Genomic DNA, 19,391 nt, shown 5'->3' with positions numbered 1-19,391 from the left:
AAAAGAGAGACAACACCTAAAAATAATGAATTTTATTCATCAAGGAGATTCAAAGAAGCTTACTAATACAAGGGGCCTTATGCCCTTATTTATAGACAAGAAAATGCCAAGAGGGAGCCTCCAAGTAGAGGTTGGGAGGCTCTCTTTGTGACAGTTGGGAGTACTTCCAATTGCTATGAGGAGGCATTTTACAAGAATGCCCTTACGCAAAGAGATAAAATACAAAAATTAAAAGAAGACTAAAGGAAAACCTTTTTCTAACATGTACAAATGACCAAAATGCCCCTGGTGGGCAACCTAAATTATATATATATATATATGTATATAACTTAAACACTTAAGAGTGACTTCTTTCATGCTGTAGAAAACATCAAACATCAAACATCAACCTGTTGAATGTTTTTTTGTTGATGCACCAACCTTGTTCTCTTCTCCTTTAGATTTTACAAATGAATTTCCATTGCAGTATTTCTCTGTTCAATCTATCCGTGTGTGTGTGTGTGTGTGTGTGTGTGTGTGTGTGTGTGTGTGTGTGTGTGTGCTGCACACAGCTTTTATTTATGGATTCAAACGGGCAGCTTGTGCTTGGTTTTAAAAATGTTTGATAATACTATTATCGACCTAAATCTCTGAAGTTTCTATTCAAGAAACACCTAAAATATCATGAATGCAAGTTTTTTTCCTTTTTTTAAGGACGCTGGGGGATTACTCTGATATCATATTAAGAAAAATAGGAAATTACATATGATCACCCACTTGGGGTAGCCAATCTGGTGGGTTGTCCTTCCATATCAATTATTACAAGAGCGCAACAAGAAAATAACATAGCCCATAGAAAGCAATGGATCCTTATGACAGATATTGTCAATGACATACTTGCTGGTCAAAGCTTGAGTCAACGAATCAGCCCAACGTCCAGCAGCAGCGGATATTAGATACTGGCACCATCTAGCACTGTTAGAAATAATAGAGACATGCACACCCTGCATGACATCCGAGAGCACAACCGAGCACTCGTCTTCAGCGAAACGGGAATTCCTACCTCTTTTCAACCCACCGATACATAGAAACCTGTCTTGGGATTAGACAGCAAAGGAGACCAGGTCATAGCCTCTAAAAGAGCATGACACAAGTTTGATCACGAGGGAATTCAAATCTGACATCCAAAACTAGCTGGTAGCCTGGTAATTTATGTACTCTTACCTTTTTGTTGCCTTGGCGTTCATCGTTAGAGGTATATGTATATTTGCATTCACATGCTATCATACTCATGCATGATAAAATTGATCTTGGATAATGTCTAATGCAAGGTTTACAAATCTTGCACTTAGTTTTTTTATTTTTGTGGTTAAAATATTTCCAGAAGCTTATTGTTTATGCATCTTGTTGTCTTCAGTGTCATGTCATATGCATGCCAAATCACAAGTCCATTTAAACTGGTTTATACTATCATTCTGGAGGAAGTTAGATTTCCAAAATTTCACAGTTATTGTCTTTTCTTTGTAGTGCCAATGTCACATAAGCACGAGAGCCTCTTTATGTCTTCCTTTCTATTTCTTTATGTTGTAGGCTTGTAGCTTTTCCTGTTTGTATTTTTTTGTATAATTTGGTTTACTTTCAAAATGCAGGACAAAACCCACCGTTCAATGGCTTTGGACTGTCTTCATCGAGTTGTAAGATTTTACTTGAGCGTTTATGCTGACTTTCATCCAAGAAATCGTGTATGGGATTACCTTGATAGTGTAACTTCACAGTTGCTGACTTTTTTAAAGAAAGGAATGCTCACTCTGGATGTTCAGCATGATAAACTTGTGGAGTTTTGTGTGACAATAGCAGAAAGTAATCTTGACTTTTCCATGAATCATATGATCCTTGAGTTGTTGAAGCCAGACAGTTTAAATGAAGCAAAAGTCATTGGTTTACGTGCATTGCTTGCCATTGTAATGTCTCCATCTAATCGGCATGCTGGATTAGACGTATTTCGAGGTAGGCAATGCACATGCACAAACACATACAGACACCGGAACATCATTATCTGTCTGCTTGTTGGTATTTTGGTTATATGTTCTCTCTTGTCCAATGTCATGTTGAAAACTGCCATTCCAGTTAACTGATTCTTTTTTGTCATTGGTTTGTAATATGTTCAGGACATGATATTAGCCAATACATTCCCAAAGTCAAGTCTGCCATTGAGTCCATCCTGAGGTTTTGTCATAGAACTTATGGCCAAGCTCTACTCACTTCACCAAGGGCTGCAATAGGTATTGAAACTTTTTCTCCATGAGATGTGTTTGTTTGATTTCTAATTCCTGTGGATGAGATCATATTGTATATAAGCAATGATTGAAAGAGAATAGTTGACTACAACATTTGAAGACTTAAATTTCCTCTGCATGCCTTCCTCTGGGATCTTCACACTTTTCTTGTGATACATACAGGCTCGTTTTTATTGTGAAATTTTTAAATGTCATGATTATTTAATCTGTGATGCATTCTTTTGTCTGGATTCTTTTAATTTTTGTCTTTCCATGGTAGTAATTTTTGGTTTGTTTGCTCTTTGTTGCTCTATATAGACATAGTTCTTTTTTTCCTGACATGGTCTACAATAGTTAACAGAGCATAATATTCTACAGATGCCATCACAAAAGATAAATCTCAAGGCTGGCTTGTTTTCCGATCAGTATTGAAGTGCATTCCTTACCTGATAGAGGAAGTTGGTCGCAGTGATAAAATTATTGAGATAATTCCAGAATATGGGATTAGCGTTGAACCAGATGTTCGTGATGAAGCAGTACAGGTGCTGTTTCGAACTGTGCGGTATCTACCCCATCGTCGTTTCGCTGTGATGAAAGGGATGGCAAATTTCATTCTTCATTTACCTGATGAGTTCCCACTGCTAATTCAAACTTCACTTGGGCGTCTCGTGGAACTTATGCGTTTATGGAGGGCTTGTGTCTCTGAAGAAAGGTTAGCTTATGATGTGCAGAACATGAGGCAGTCGAGCCTTCGGAGTGATACCCAAAATAAACTTTCACATCTTCATCAATCAGGAGGAGCTGTTGAGTTTCGGACTTCTGAAATAGATGCTATTGGCCTTATTTTCCTCAGTTCTGCAGATGTTCAGATAAGACATACAGCACTGGAGCTGTTGCGCTGTGTTCGGGCTTTGAAAACTGATTTAAGAGACCTTACAATGAATGATCAGTCTGCTAATAAATTAAGAAATGATGTGGAGCCGATATTTATAATAGATGTTTTAGAAGAAAATGGGGTGTGTGCATGTTCTGGATAAAACCTTTATACATTCTATTTTAAGGATTTCATTCTCGTTATCTTGCATTGTCTTTGTTAAGCTGAACCTTTGCTTCAAACTTAGGTCTTTGACTTTCCCTTCTGTGTAGGATGACATTGTGCAACGATGCTACTGGGATTCGGGTCGTCCTTATGACTTGAGGCGGGAATCCGATGCCATTCCTCCTGATGTGACACTTCAGTCAATTCTGGAAAGCTCTGATAAGAACAGATGGGCTCATTGCCTCAGTGAACTTGTCAAATATGCCAGTGAGCTTTGCCCAAGTTCTGTGCAGGAAGCAAGGTAGGAAAAGGACCAAACTGTTATCATCTATGTTGGGTGGCATTTGATTGGTGGTTGTGTCTGAGGTTAAGTACATCTTTTTCTTAGGTGTGACTTGGTTGTGCTTGTTATATTGAAAAATGTTTGTAGTGGTCAGCCTACATGGTGGGAGTTTGATGTTTGAAATGAAAGTGGTTTATTTTTGTCATTATGGAAAATAACTGTTCAATTAGTTCTTAACACGCTATTTTCACGTTAAGCAAAAGAATCATATGTAGTTTGCATTAATTTGTTCTTATATCCTGTGATTTTGTGCTAACCATGTATCTGTAGAATTTAAAAGTTAAAACTTGATGCTGGGGTAGTATGGCACAAAATTGCATTATAAGGAATTCAAAAAATGATATCAAGGGCCTTTTGATTTATAATGCTATTTATTTTTCCTGGAGTATGAGTGCTGATGGCACTGTTTGGAATGTAACATACAATAATGGTGTAAAACAGTTAAATCCTTAATTTTAGAAAAAAAATTATGGAAATAAAAACCTTACCTATCTATCTTCACATCACATCAGATAAAGGGATGAAGATATGTATTTTCTAAATTTAATGAAAAAATAAATAAGCCTTTAAGGAAAATCAAAGAAGGAAAATGTTCTAATTTAAGGGAAAGTCCAAGACGAAAAATAATATTTCCTCCCTCTCTCTGTCTCAACCACACAGACACACAAAAATTCATACTTTTGCTTGTTTGCTTTTTATTTTAGATTAATTAAAGATATATGTAGATTTGATGGAAACTTGCCTTGGTAGATTTTGACATATTTCTTTCCTATAGTCCTACTGTATCTTATCATAAAAAAAGATTGAACTTATGTATATGATGTAACAACTTTTGACTCTCTCTCTCTCTCTCTCTCTCTATATATATATATATATATATATATATATAGAGAGAGAGAGAGAGAGAGAGAGAGAGAGAGAGAGAGTATGGATTTGGGGACAAAAATGAGGCGAAAGGATTCTAGATTTTACAGTTGCTTTTGTTCTTACAGTAGCAAATACATTTTCCCAAAAGATAGATGAACACTTAACTTTTAAGAGTAGAACACACTCAACACAGATCAATTATCTTCTTTTGAGACAAAGAGAGCTAAAAATGTGTAAAAATCACAAAGTAATTCTTAGAGAATGTATTACTGCTCAACATAGACCATTGTTTTTGAATTTATAGAGCAATTGGAAGAGATATCAATAGAAATCCAAGAATTAGGTGGTGGGATTTCAAAGGTGATGATGTAGAAAAGTGAAAGAATTATTACTTGACAGGTAGAATCAAGTTGGTTGCCAAGCAAGTACTTGGTGAGACAAAGGGCAGATGTCATATGCATAAAGAAACATGGTGGTGGAATGAAGAAGTTCAAAAATCAATCAAGGCGAAAAAAGTTTTCTTTAAAGAATGGCAAAAGACAAGAAGTACGATGGATTGGAAAAAATATAAGTTGGCAAAGAAAGAAGCAAAAAAAGTCATAAGGTGAAGTATGTTGCCTATGACATGTATACTAAGTTGGATACAAAAGAGGGTGAAAAAGATATATATAAGCCAGCTAAAAGTTCGGAGAGAAAAACAAGAGATTTAAGCCAAGTGAAGTGTATTAAGGATGACGATGGGAAAATTCTAGTTAAAGGATGATCAAATTAAAGAAAAGTGGGAAAAATGTTTTTGTCATCTATTAAATGAAGAATGGAATAATGAGGTAGAGCAAGACGAAGATTTTAACCAGGGAATGGTGGATGGAATTGATGAGGAGGAAGTGACAATGTCTATAAAGAAGTTGAAGAGGAACAAAGCACTCGGTCCAAACGATATACCTATGGAATTTTGGATTTTAATGGGTAATATTGGAATAGCATGGTTAACTAAATTTTTTAATAATATTTTGTCCACAAGAAAAATGCCAGAAGAGTGGAGACATAGTATGTTGATTCCTATATATACGAATAAAGGTAATAATCAAAATTCTTCTAACTATTGGGGCATTAACTATGTCACATAGGTGCGGGTGCGGGTGCGGCACTTCAAAAAAACTTGGGTGCGGGGAGTATATATATATATATTTAACAGTTTTAAGTTAACACTACGTGTATTTGTGTGCATTTATGTATTTATATATATAATATAGATAAAAATGGACTTGATTAGGGTTAACTGAATCTACTTTTGGATAGAAATGGACCTCAGTGTGGTTGACTTCACCTAACACAAAGGAAGCTGTATCCAGCAGTGACCTATTAGAATAGTCCGTGTGACATAGAGTATTAAACTTATAAGCCACAACATGAAACTGTGGGAGAGGATAATAGCACAACATTTTAGAAGAGAATCAAGTGTATCAAAGACTCGATTTGGCTTTATGCCAGGCAGGTAAGCGATAGAAGTTGTTTTCTTATTAAAACAACTTATAGAAAGATTTAAAGATAATAGATAGAAATTTGTATATGGTTTTGTCATCGATTTGGAGAAAGCTTATGATAGAGTCTCATGGGATTTAATTTGGTTAGTGTTAAGGAGGAAACAAATCCCTTGAGGATATATTAAAATAATTTAAGATATGTACGCAGGGGCAATTATGATTATTAGAACTACATGTGGCGAAACAAGGTTGTTTCCAATTAAGGTTGGGTTATATCAAGGGTATGCTTTAAGCCCATACCTTTTTGCTTTAGTTATGAATGAAATAACGTCTTGCATCCAAGTCGAAGTCAGTTGGTGTATGCTCTTTGCAGATAATATATAGTACTGGTTAGTCAAGATAGAGACGATATACAATGTGCAAGTTTAGTATAGAAGCTAGTGATAGCAATGTCATTCGAATATAAGAGATGCTTATTCAACAATGCCATAATTTTCGGTATTTAGGGTCTATATTACAACAAAATGGGTGATTTGAAGAAGATATCACTAATACAATCAATGTTGGTTGAGTTAAATGGAAACAAGCTAGTGGTGTGCTATGCGATAAAAGATTAGCACTATGACTGAAATGACGTTTCTACAAGACTGCTATAAGACCAATACTATTATATGAAGCTGAATGTTTGGCGACTAAAAAACGACAAGACAGTGCATATTGTAGAGATGCGTATGTTAAGATGGATGTTCGAGGTTACAAGAAAGGATAAAATTAGAAATGAATCTATTAGAATGTGCCTACGAGTCAGACCAATAAAGGATAAAATAAGTGAATGTTGTTTAAGATGGTGTGAACATGTTGCACGAAGACCTCTTAAGGTGCATGTGAGAAAGATTGACATGGTACAAGTAGGAGTTGGGAAAAGCGGAACACCAATGAAGACTTGGAAGGAGGCAGGTAGAGGTGACATGAAAGATTGTAAAGTGACCAAAGTTTTAGTTCTAGATAAACAGGAATGGAGAAACAAGACTCGTAAAGTCGACCCCATGTAGTTGGGGTAAGGCTTGATATAGTGGAATGGAAATCTACCCACTAGAAAACCTACCAAACCTACCCACTAAGAAACATTTCATTGGATCTTCGGAGTTTTTTTGAAATTCTGACCTTACAGATGTGATCTATGTGCTTGTTTTTAGAGTAATCAGTTCTTGGAGCATTTGATTCGGATGCATGGATATATTTTTATAAGGTTTTAAAAATCAACGACATACAATTTTCTTAAATATTTTAGGCTCCAAATACCATTTTTTTCATCTGAAATGCATGATCCAAGTGTCAATTTCTAGTAAATCAATCATGCCGAACACATCTGTAAGGTCAGAATTTTGAAAAAACACCAAAAATTTGGTAAAATGTTTCTCAGTGGGTAGGTTTGGTAGGTTTCAATTTCCCTATATATGTATGTATGTTATGTACTTATGCCACAACAACAGCAACAACAACTACGCCTTCATCCCAAAACAATTGGGGTCGGCGATATGAACCAAAAAAGAAAATCATTCTAGGTCTTTCACATGAATCCTTCTCCTCCAATCATTTCTATTCAATGCCATGTCCTTTGTGAGGTTCAAAGCATTCATATCCTTTCCTATCACCTCCATCCATGTCTTCCTAGGCCTACCCCGACCTCTTTTAGCTAATATATTTTCCCATTTCTCCATCCTTCTAACTGGAGCATCATTAGGCCTTCGCCGAATATGTCCAAACCACCGTAAACGATTCTCTCTCATCTTATTTTCAATGGGTGCAACGCCTATCTTCTTACGTATCTCCTCATTCCGAATCTTATCTTTTATTGTATTTCCACACATCCATCTCAGCATACGCATCTCAGCTACACTCATATTTTGAATATGATGTATCTTGGCAGCCCAAATAGAGTATGACTAAGTTTTTATGCTGGCTGTCGCAGGCCTACCGCAACCCTCCTCCTTTATTCGGGCTTGGGACCGGCAATGAATAACTAAACAGTTATACACAGGCGGAGTTATGTTATGTTATGTACTTATGCAAAGAACCAAAAAGTGCCTTGTATCATAAACAAACAAATGTCCACCAATAACCAAAGTGGACAAGCACAAAAGTGGTCGCTATGGACACACCCACAAATCCTACAAAGTGGATACAAACAAAGAATGCTCAAATATTAAAATAATATTTTATTATTCACTTGAAACATGCAAGTAGCATTACAAGAATGAGGGGATTCATCCCCTTTATATACACTCTAAGAGCCCTAAAAGATATGTTGGAACTAGTCCAATGGCTCTATTTGTAGCCGTTGGAGTAGCTCCAATGGCTAGTCAAAGCTGGTCAACATTGTGTTGGCCAGTCAAAAGAAAGGAAAAAATAAAAATGCATTTACATAAATAAATGTTTATATACAATACACACACACACACACACACACACACACACACACACACACACACATATATATATATATCTTAGTGATCAAAAGCGTTAGGTGGAAGACCCCTAAAAGACCTAATCGGGGCCTAGGCCGGATCCAAAAAAAAACTTTGAAAAAAGTAAAAATATCACAATAAATTGTTAAATTTAAGTAACAAACCGAAACAATTGTGATTGTGTCCATGACTGAAATATAAGTGTGTATTTCAATATAGCATATCACGAACTTTGTATAATTGCATAACATCGAACTTAAACAAAAACAATTATGAATGAAGAAATATAACATAAAAAAACAACTATGAATGAAGCAAATATGACATAAAAATAAACAATTATGAATGAAGCAAATATAACATAAAAATAGACAATTATGAATGAAGCAAATATAACATAAAATCAAAAAATTATGAATGAAGCAAATGTAATATAAAAAGACAATTATGAATGAAGCAAATATATTATAAAAAAGACAATTATGAATGAAGCAGCCATGACATAAAAACAGACAATTATGAATAAAAACAGTGTATAACCGTGTGTGTGTGTGTGTCTCTCTCTCTCTCTCTCTATATATATATATATTGCAGGTGCATGTAACATGTTTATATTTTTAATTTTGTATGTGTAAAATACATATAATAACTAATATAAATAAACATATATTATAGGCATGTTAAAAAAGATACAGAGAAACAGATTATATAATATAACTGCAAACACTGATTATATACCAGTGAAAACACATTATATATATAGTATAAATTATATACCATATATCTGTGAAACATATTATATAACCTAAATCAGAATATATATATATATATATAAAACCGAGTGGAGGGGGTGAGAGGAGGAAGAAGAAGAAAAGGTGAAAGATAAAAAGAAGGGGGAAAAAGAAAAGGGAAGAAGAAGGATAAAGTGGAAGAAAAAAAAGGGGAAAATGAAGAAAAACAATAGGGTGGAAGGCGTGAGGTCAGAGGAATAAGAAAAAGGAAAGGATAAAAAACAAAAAAAAATGGGGAAAAAAGAAGAAACATGAAAGAAGAAATGAAGAGGGTGGAGGGTGAGAGGGCAAAGGAGAAGAAAAAAAAGAAAGAAAAGGGAAGAAGGGAAAAAAATGCCCCTGGTAGTATCCTTCTCGCTATTGCCGAGAGAGAGAGAGAGAGAGAGAGAGAGAGAGAGAGAGAGAGAGAGAGAGAGAGAGAGTAGGCCTTTCCTTTTTTATAGTTGCCCTAATAAGGAGTTGACCAGGTTTGTACTATTTCAAACTTGGTCAACATAGTTAATAAAACAAAAAAATACATGATTATCCCCGTCGCGTAGGCGGGGAACAACCTGTAATGAAATATAAAGAAATGCCTCTTAGAGGCTTGCAAAATACACAAGTAGGAACACCACCAAGGATCACTTATGGTTCTAGATACATACACAAGCACAATACCACTAATGGACAACACAAGAGCATAAAAAATATGTATTTATATTCCAAAGAGAGCTTGAAACAAGCATACCACAAGAAAGGGATTAGACCATTATGTCCTTAGCTAAAAATAAAAAGAAGAAACAAATATATAAAAAGGCAAAAAAGTAAAAAATACAAATACTAAAGTGTCCCTAATGGGCACAACCTATTACACAAAGTGAAATAACAACAATACCCCTAATGGGTATTGTATATGCATATACAACCATATTATACACCTATGTATGCACAATTTAATACAGCCTAGGCACGGCCTAGTCAAGAAAATAAGGCCCGACTGCCTATGACCAATAGCTCAGGCGGTGGGGTTGAGCCTAGGTTGCCTAGGTGCCGTTTTTAACAATTACAATATATATATATATATATATATATAGACATCCGTGCTAAATGAAATATACTCAATGAAACATGCTAAATAAATTTTTTGGCTCTTTTGGTGTTTTTTTTACAGTTCCGACCGCATAAATGTTTTGGGCATTGTTGTTTTACTAGGAATCCGCACTTGGATCATGTGTTTTCGATGAAAAAAACGATATTTGGAGCCTCAAAAATTTATAAAGATTTTGGACCATTGATTTTTCGAACCTTATAAAAATCCCCACCCATTTGTTGGAATCGAACATTTCAAGAGTTGATCCCTATAAAATCAAATACATAGATCACATCTATATGGTCAGAATTTGAAAACAAAACAAAAAAAAAATGCCTGAAAAACCCATTTAGTATATTTCATTTAGCACAGATGTATTACCTATATATATATGTATGTACATATATGTGTGTGTAGCCCACTACCATTTGGCTCTTTTAAAGACCAAGTCACATATCCACTAAGATGCTAAGGCATATATATATATATATCATAGTCACAAATATCGGTATTGGTTATATCTCGACGAGGCTATTTCTCACAATATTATAGCTTTGCTGATAAATCTTGGGAAAAATCTCGGGGCTTAAATATAAAAAATAACAAAAATAAGTAGGAAAATATCATGTTTAGACAAAAAAGAACTAAGTAAAAAATGTAAAAGAAAGAAGAAAACCATATTTAAAATGTAAAAAATAAATAAAAACAGTAAAACTAATTGATACTATCATGCTAATATCATGAAAATATCGCAATATTCTCGTGATAATATCGCGATATTATCAAATTGCCGATATTTTCAAAATATTGTGGTATTTTACCTGTATTATCATTTGTTGAATTTACAACGATAATTGAAAAGAAGTGTGTATTCACGACTGGGTTTGGATCTTATCCAAACCCAATTTGTGAATACAATTAGCACTCTAATTAGCACATGTTCATTAAAGGCAATCCAAACCCAATTTGTGAATACAATTAGCACTCTAATTAGCACATGTTCATTAAAGGCACTAATGTCATATTGTAATTTACATTTGTTGTATGATGGGTATTTTTGTACCCTAGTAATTGTAACAACATGTATTTAACGTGAAGCCCAATACCACAGTCGATGATATTCATTTGGGGAAAATCCTGCAACTTTCTCTTCTCTCTCTCCCATTCGGTGGTGTGTGCTCTTGTGTATGAAACAGGGAACCACAATTTCTATCATGGTATCAAAGCAACAGATCCAAGCTTAAGGATCTTATTCCTTCATCCGGTAAGGTCTCTTCCCACTCACTTGCCTTCGAATCATCTCTCCTGCCTGTCAACGAATCAATCAAATCCTACCTGTTTCTCTACATATTTTTGTTTCACCCTTTCTCTACATATTTCTGTTTCACTGTTTCCTCTCTATTTTCTTCACGTTATCATATTTTTGTTTCCCTTTTAACTTGTCACTCCACGTGATCTTATATGTTAACAGCACAAATACTCACGCAAGATCTGATTCACATCATTTGATCTTTGCGTGATTCCAAGGCTTGAATAGGGTCACGTTAAATATTTTTTTTACAAGGACTGCATATCAGATTCAGATCTTGGAGTGATCCCAGGTCTGTCCTGATTAACTAATATTACATTAGTTGATCTTTCTCTATCTTCTTTGTTTCACACTGTCTGTTTCTATCCCAGAGTTATAAATCCATATTCCCTCATATTCTGAAATTACACACGTTAATCTTAAAGTAACGTGTCTCTTTGATCAAACTCTAATTCAGAACAGGTTCTTGGTAAATAGTTCTGGTTTTCTACCTCAGTTTTATCATTCAAAAAGGCTTGCAGCAGAATTTCTGATATTTGTTCTGATTTTCATTAGATCTCAACTGCAATTGAGTCCTTGTCGTAAAGTCATTTTATTAATTCTTATCTCTTCTTATATTTTTGGTTTCGATAGAATATGGACTCATTTCCTCACTCTCAGTCTGGTCTTTCCTCAAACTTTCTTAGTCAACTCGTGTCTGAGAAACTCAACAATTCCAATTTTCTAACTTGGAAGCGACAAATCATTCCATTCATAAGAAGTCAGGACCTTTCTGGACATCTGGATGGCTTTGTTCCTGTTCCTCCAGAGTTCGTATCGCAAGAAGCAAAGAATGGTGATGGAGATCCTTTTATTACCTATGTCAGAAATCCAGAATATGTATCCTGGATGAAGCGAGATCAGGCGTTGGTTGCCTACATCACTTCTACATTATCACAGGAAGTGCTTGTGGCAATTCCAGATGACTGCTCTGCAATGCAATTATGGCATCGATTGGTTCAGACATATTCTCAAGTTTCTCAGGCCAGAATATTATTTTTGAAGAAAGAATTTCAAATGTTAAGAAAGGACTCCATGACCATCATGGAGTACTTGAACAAAATGAAGACTATTACAGATCAACTGGCCATCGTGGGATGTGCAGTTAGTGACAAAGATATGGTGCAACAAACTTTGAGTGGGCTGAGATCGGATTATCATATGATGGTTACTTCCTTATTGTGTTTGTCAGAGTTACCTGCTTTTGAAGATCTTCGTGCCAAACTTTTGTAGTATGAGATGACCCTAAAGGGATTTTCTGAAGATACTCATTCTCAAGGTGGAGCACACACTGTTCTTGCCACAGGAGTTGCATATGGGCGAGGACGTGGTACATATGATTTTTGAGATAGAGGGAGTCAAGAAAGAAATAGACAAGGAAGTCGTGGAATATTACCTACACCTAATATTCCTCCCAGTGGGCAAAGACAAAGACCAATACCGACCTGTTTTCTATGCAATAAAAGGGGGCATATCAAAGCAAATTGTTGGTTCAATCCTCAAAATAAAGGTAAACGGCCAGAGACAAGCAAGGGGTCAGATAAAGCAAAATGATCAGGGCACTTGGTATGTTGATTCTGGTGCAGCCACTTGTGTCACTGGTGATGTTGGTTGTTAAAATGTATCTCCAAAAACATGTTGTAAGTATAAATATATGTACTTATATACTTAGAGATACGTATACATATAATATATTATATGTATATGTATCTCTATATATATAAATATATATATTTATTCATATTTTTATTTTCTTACCCTAAAAGGGTATTCTTGTAATCTTGCGCATATTCCATTTTGGAATATGTTGTAATTTATTTTTTGTATTTTACATTTCTTTATTTTTTGTTTTTTTATTTTTTAATATTTTTCATAAAGTGCATTGGGGGTCCCCCAATAGAGTCGTTGGGGGCCCCTAACGGTCACAAATGTGACCGTTGGGGGCTCCCCAACGACTCCTTTGGGACGCCCCCTTTGCACTCCTTTCATTTTGTATAAATAGGGGTGTTCCCCCTTGTAAATCTTCAAGCTTGAGAGTCTCAAGCATTTGCTCCTTCTATAAAATACATGCATCATTGCATGTTTATTATTTTTACGCTTTTTGCGTATTTTGTTCAAGTGTTGTGAGAGTGCTTTTGTGCACTTCTTTTATAAAGTACTTATGCTTGTATGCGTATTGTCTCTTCATAGACAATTTCACATGGTATCAGAGCTCGGTTGGTGATTGAGGATCATGGGATTCTTCTTTTTTTTTGAGTGACTCGAAAACCGTGCCTACAGATTCTTAGAAGTTGAAGTGGTGGATCTTGCTTCTCAACTATTTTAGAAGGATCTTGTGCAAGCTAGAAGTTGAAGCATTGTGTTGGTACGCCCTTCTTTTCTTTTCTTAACTCCTTAATGGGTGAAAAAGAGTCTCACTTCGCTCTTGGCTTCAAGTTGAATGGGTCCAACTATCATATTTGGGTCGGGAACATGGAGGCTCACATAAAAGGTAAAGGATTATGGGGTTATGTGCAAGGCACAATTCCGGAACCGAAACCCAAAATAACCATAATGGACAGAAGTGAAATCAAGATTCTTGAGGGAGAAGAAAGGATCAAAGCTCTTGAAGAATACTCCAAAAAGCACGACGAATGGGAAATTAAGAACTTCAAGATTCTTTCATGGTTCTTCGCATCCGTTGAAACAAAGATTAATGCCAATATTGTCAAATTCAAAAAAGCATTAGAAGCTTGGCGTTATCTCGAGAAAATGTATACATCAAGAGATCTATCCCACAAGTATTATCTTCAAAAGAAGGCTCTCTCTCTTACTCAAGGTGAAATGTCTATTAGGGAATATTTTGCCGATCTCTCCTCCATTTGGGATGAGCTTTCCATGCTTGAACCAAAATGGAGTGGCGAGGCAATTGAACTCCGCCACAACCAACTTGAAGAAGATCGGTTCTTCAATTTTTTGAATGGGTTAAGGCCGAAATTTGAGCAAATAAGGTCATCACTTCTATCCTCATTTACTCCTTCTCTTGAAGATGTTCTTACCAAATTAAGTGGTGAGGAGACTCGTATGAGTCTACGTAAACAAGGATCAAATGTTCTTGCGGTTCCTTGTAATTATGAAGAAAATAATGAGGTCAATGCCGTATCAAGACCCAGAAATAATATAAAGACCTATCGTCCTCCTCATTTAAATCACAAAATGAAGGAAATGATGGTGGACAAAGAGGAAAGAGAAACTATAGCAAGATCATTTGTCATTTTTGTAAAGAACCGGGGCATATCAAGCCCATATGTCCCAAATGGAAGAAACTTCTCGCCATGACTACCACCGGTGTACCACAAAAGGAAGAGGCATCATCAAGTGGGTCACTCTCTTTAAATCAAATAGTGGAAGCCCTTCAACCTCTTCTCAAGGGAGCTACCTCCGGTGCCACCGTGTCCACTTCTTCCTTTCCAGGTAAAGTCTCTTGGCTTTTGGACTCAAGGTGCATCTTTTCATATGTCCCCAAATATGTTTTCGCTTTCCGACTATTCAAAAAATACTTCTCCATCCTTTGTTTACACTGTGGATGGAACCTCTCTCGAAATTAAATGAATAGGTAATTTTGAAACTCAAGAATTTTTCATTCCAAAAATTAGATTCATACCTAAATTAAACTTAAACCTTCTCTCTGTTTCTCAACTCTCGGACCATGGTTGCGATATTAAATTTTTGTGTGATAAATGTTTAATACAGGATCGCCGGTCCGGGAAATTGATTGGGGAAGGATTTAGAAAAGGAGACTTATTGTAACGCCCCAAAATTTCGAACCTTATAAATTCCTTGAAATAGTTGGAAAATTCCTTTTCTTTACAGAGTTTATTTCTAAATCAGCGGAAACGATTTCTTTTAAAAGAAAAAAGGCAGGTTTGACAACCTTGAGCACGTTAGCGAGAACACAAGGATTTACCATGGACGATCTGCAATAATACTTAGGAAATCATTCCTTCTATTTAAAGAGAGTATCAAGTTTGTACAAAATTTGGGTTTCCTCAAGGGAAAACCGTATCAAAAACCAAAAATGTCCAGGAGAAGCACTACGAGCAGAAACAGTGGATCCTTAAATCATCTCGCAGTCGCGCCATCGCCTGATGCACCTAATCGTCACCTGTGCCCATGAAATGGGTTAGTTTTGCGAAAAACTAGTAGGAGAGTACAAAGACAGAAAGAACTAAATTAGGCATAGTTAATTTATGCAGCAGGTAGTAACGAGCAAACTAAGAAGATAGACTGGAGGAATAAGCTAAGTACAACAAACTGAAAAGGGTGTACATGCTCAATTTAGTTATTACTTGATAACCGACCATGCGGGTAGATACATGGCACGTGAGTCGAAACAGTCGAGTCCAAGCCGAGTGTTCATTATGTTAAGTATTTTAATATACCTCGGTTGTCTGACTGAATCCTATTCCTATGGAGACGACCGATGATCGAGAGAGTAAGTCCCCAAGGCCTGATAGGGATGCATCCAACTTCTGCAGAAGTGTTAGGCTAACTTATGTAGCCCCTATCCCTCCCCCTAACCTCCGATGACTGGGGAAAAACGGGTCTTTTGCCCTTTTTGAAAGCCATAAATGGACTGTCTATCGGAGTTGGTACCCTTCGTCCTCTCTCTTGACGAAGCAAGGTTGAATTGAGCGCGATGGGGTTTCTTAGCCGTTGCCTCATTCTTCATGCTCTGGTCCATTAGACCGAAACAAGCATCTTGCCTATAAAGGCGATCCCACTCTTATATGTGTTTTCAACAACCTGCACTAAGCATTAATCGAGGTCATAAGACTCTCTCATCCAATCCTCGTAGTACTAACATGTCTCGCATGTTTAAGAAGTACACTTACGAGAAAAAGGATACAGGTCCTTAATAGGAGCCTCGGGAGTGTGTTTCGCAAAGATATAATGTTTTTAAAAACTATTTTAACATATCAAATCTTTCGAAACCACACACAATCTTGCCAACATAAGGCATGTGATTTTCTCGAATCTGACATCCGATGACGCAGTGTCTGGGTGCTATGTAAGTCACGACACTGGTTTTGGTAAATGGGTTTCACAAAGGAACCTATCACCAAACAACTTGGTCTTGCCCCAGATCAAGGGTTTTCCCAAAACATATCGGGTGGAAAGAAGAATAGGTATTCCTCTCGAATACACTGAGTCTATGGCAAGGAAAAGAAACAAAAGATAATAATGCGAAAAGGAAGTGCCTGGGCGCGAAGCACGACGACAAACAGGAACTGCGAAAGCAAAGGACAAGGATCGCGAAACCGCGTCCTTGAATTAAAAGACAGTAAGTAGTAACTATGAAAGCAAAAAGCCTGGGCGCAAAGCGCGACGACAACAGAAACAGAAAGTGCGTAAGCAAAGGACAAGGACCGCGAAACCGCGTCCTTGAATTAAAAAAAAAACAATAAGCAGTAAATACGAAAGTAAAAGCCTGGGCGCAAAGCGCGACGACAACTGAAATGCGAAAGCAAAGGACAAGGATCGCGAAACCGCGTCCTTGATTTAAAAGTGTACTTATATACATATAAGTATATAAATATATCATTAAGTCCTTTCGATTATCAATTATTTAAGCTTGATTTAATTATTTAAGTCCTTGTGCAACTTCTCCTACCTTGGAGTATTGCGAGAATGAAGCCGTCTACGAACGTAAGTGATCGTCGGTTTAGTTCGCGGGGCGCGAACGGGCTCCGTTGCGTAACACTGCAAAAGTACGTAGTTTAGCATGCATAAAATAAATATAGATAGGGAGAAAACTCAGTTTCTCCGCAATCCAATGCAGGGGTCATTGGCCCCTACCGTTGCGAAAGAGAACGGGGTAGGGTCCAATGACCCATGTCGTTAAAGGAGATGGGTGCAGGGGCCATCGGCCCCTGTCGGTATTCTAAAGCAGGGCAAGGGCCTTCGAGGCCCTTGCTGGGTGTTAAAAGAAGGTGGGGCAGGAGCCTTCGGCTCCTGCCAGCTTTTCTTTAAAAGAAATGGGCCGATGGCCCCTACCAATGAAATGAATAGGGTGGGGGAGAGTGCAGGGGCCAAAGGCCCCTGCCGAGCCCTTGCTCGCCAGAAAAGAGACAAGGGCCTCTGGCCCTTGTCGGTTAAAAGAGGAGCAGGGGCCAAATGGCCCCTGCTGGGTTTTTTTCCAAAAGAAGGAGGCAGGAGCCAAAGTGGCTCCTGCTTCTCTTTTAAGGAGAAGAGTAGGGGCCATCGGCCCCTACCAAAAGAGAAGGGCAGGGGCCTATCGGCCCCTGCTAGAAGAGAAGGGAGAGAGCGCAGGGGCCAAAGGCCCCCCTGCGGCTATCTAAGAGGCGACAGGGGCCAATGGCCCCTGTCGTTCGTGGAGAAAAAAAGGGGGGGGGGGGGGCAGGGGCCATTGGCCCCTGCGGGACTGAAAAAAAAAGGGGGCAGGGGCCGATGGCCCCTGCCGGAAGGTGAACAGAAGGAGGGGGGGGGGGGGGGGGCAGTCGCAGGGGCCTTTGGCCCCTGCCTGCCGTAATAGGAGAGGAGACAGCGAGGGAGGGGGCTCACCTGCGGCTGCCGGAGAGAAGGGAGGACGCCGGGGAGGTGGTTGCCGAGGAGGGAGCTCGCCGGAGAGGGTGGCGCCGTGAAGGGGGGGGGTTGGCCGGCGTCCACAAGGAGAGAGAGAGATGGAGTCGGGGGAAGAGAGAGCAGAGGGGAGAGAGACGAGAGATGAGAGAGAGAGTCGGGGGGTTGGGGGAGGCTCGTAAGCCTTCCCCTCTCCCCTCTCGCCTTTTAATAGGGAGGGGGCGCACACAGGGCTCGCCCCCTGTGTCGCCGGAGGCTCCCCTCCCCCTGCGGGTTGCCAGTCCCCTCGAAAAGGGTTTTCGAGGGGCTGACACAGGTTGGATCCGGGTCGGGTCTGGACCCGACCCGGGTCCGATCTTAATTTTTTTTAACTGGTTTTACACTTATACTATATGGAATCTCTTCAAGTCCCAATTTTTTTTTTGTAATGTTGCCCGGAACAAAGATATAAATATGTGGCACAAAAAACTTGGTCATCTTAATATCACCAAGTTATCTTATTTACATTTTGCGAAGGACCTATGTAAAAGTTCATTTTCTTGTAATGATTGTATTCTCGAAAAAATGCAAAGTTTACCTTTTGGGCTAATAACTATGTTCTCATCTAAAACCTTTGAAATTGTTCATTCCGATGTTTGGGGACCCGCACCTGTTGTCTTAAAAGGAGACTTTTCTTACTATGTCATTTTTGTGGATGATTTCTCTAGATATTCATGGATCTTTTTTCTTAAGTTCAAACATGAAGTTTTTTCGTTTTTTAAAACCTTCCATTCAATGATCAAGAATCAATTCAACAGTAATATAAAGATTTTTAGAAGTGATTCTGGAGGAGAATATCTCTCCAACCAATTTAAAATATATCTTAAAGATCACAGAATCATTCACCAAAGATCTTGTCCTAAAACCTCTCAACAGAATGGGTTGGCCGAAAGAAAACATAGGCATATCATTGAGACCACTAGAACCCTTCTTATTTCCCAAAACATCCCTAAATTTTTTTGGGCTGAAGCAACTCTTGTTTCTGTTTATCTGATAAATCGCTTACCTTCTAGGGTATTGGGGAAAATATCCCCTTTTGAGATTTTATATAAGCTCGAACCTGATTATAATAGGTTACGAGTCTTCGGGTGTAAGTGTTTCATACT

At 37.7% G+C, this 19,391-nt stretch overlaps 1 protein-coding gene across 1 annotated transcript in view; it reads left to right on the top strand.

Moving 5' to 3' along the window:
• Positions 1-19,391, top strand: part of LOC149818140 (ARM repeat superfamily protein) — a 92,404-nt gene that overhangs the window by 54,734 nt on the left and 18,279 nt on the right. The window contains exons 11-14 of the mRNA XM_089984058.1: positions 1,629-1,986; positions 2,148-2,261; positions 2,634-3,271; positions 3,402-3,595. Coding sequence (XP_089840184.1) covers positions 1,629-1,986; positions 2,148-2,261; positions 2,634-3,271; positions 3,402-3,595 — 1,304 coding nt within the window. The remainder of the gene's footprint in view (positions 1-1,628; positions 1,987-2,147; positions 2,262-2,633; positions 3,272-3,401; positions 3,596-19,391) is intronic.

This window comes from Nuphar pumila, chromosome 13, assembly GCF_984573655.1.
Source record: "Nuphar pumila chromosome 13, dmNupPumi1.hap1.1, whole genome shotgun sequence".
Classification (NCBI taxonomy): Eukaryota; Viridiplantae; Streptophyta; class Magnoliopsida; order Nymphaeales; family Nymphaeaceae; genus Nuphar; species Nuphar pumila.
Note: the sequence above shows the minus strand (reverse complement) of the source record. Positions and strands in the feature narration are given on the sequence as shown.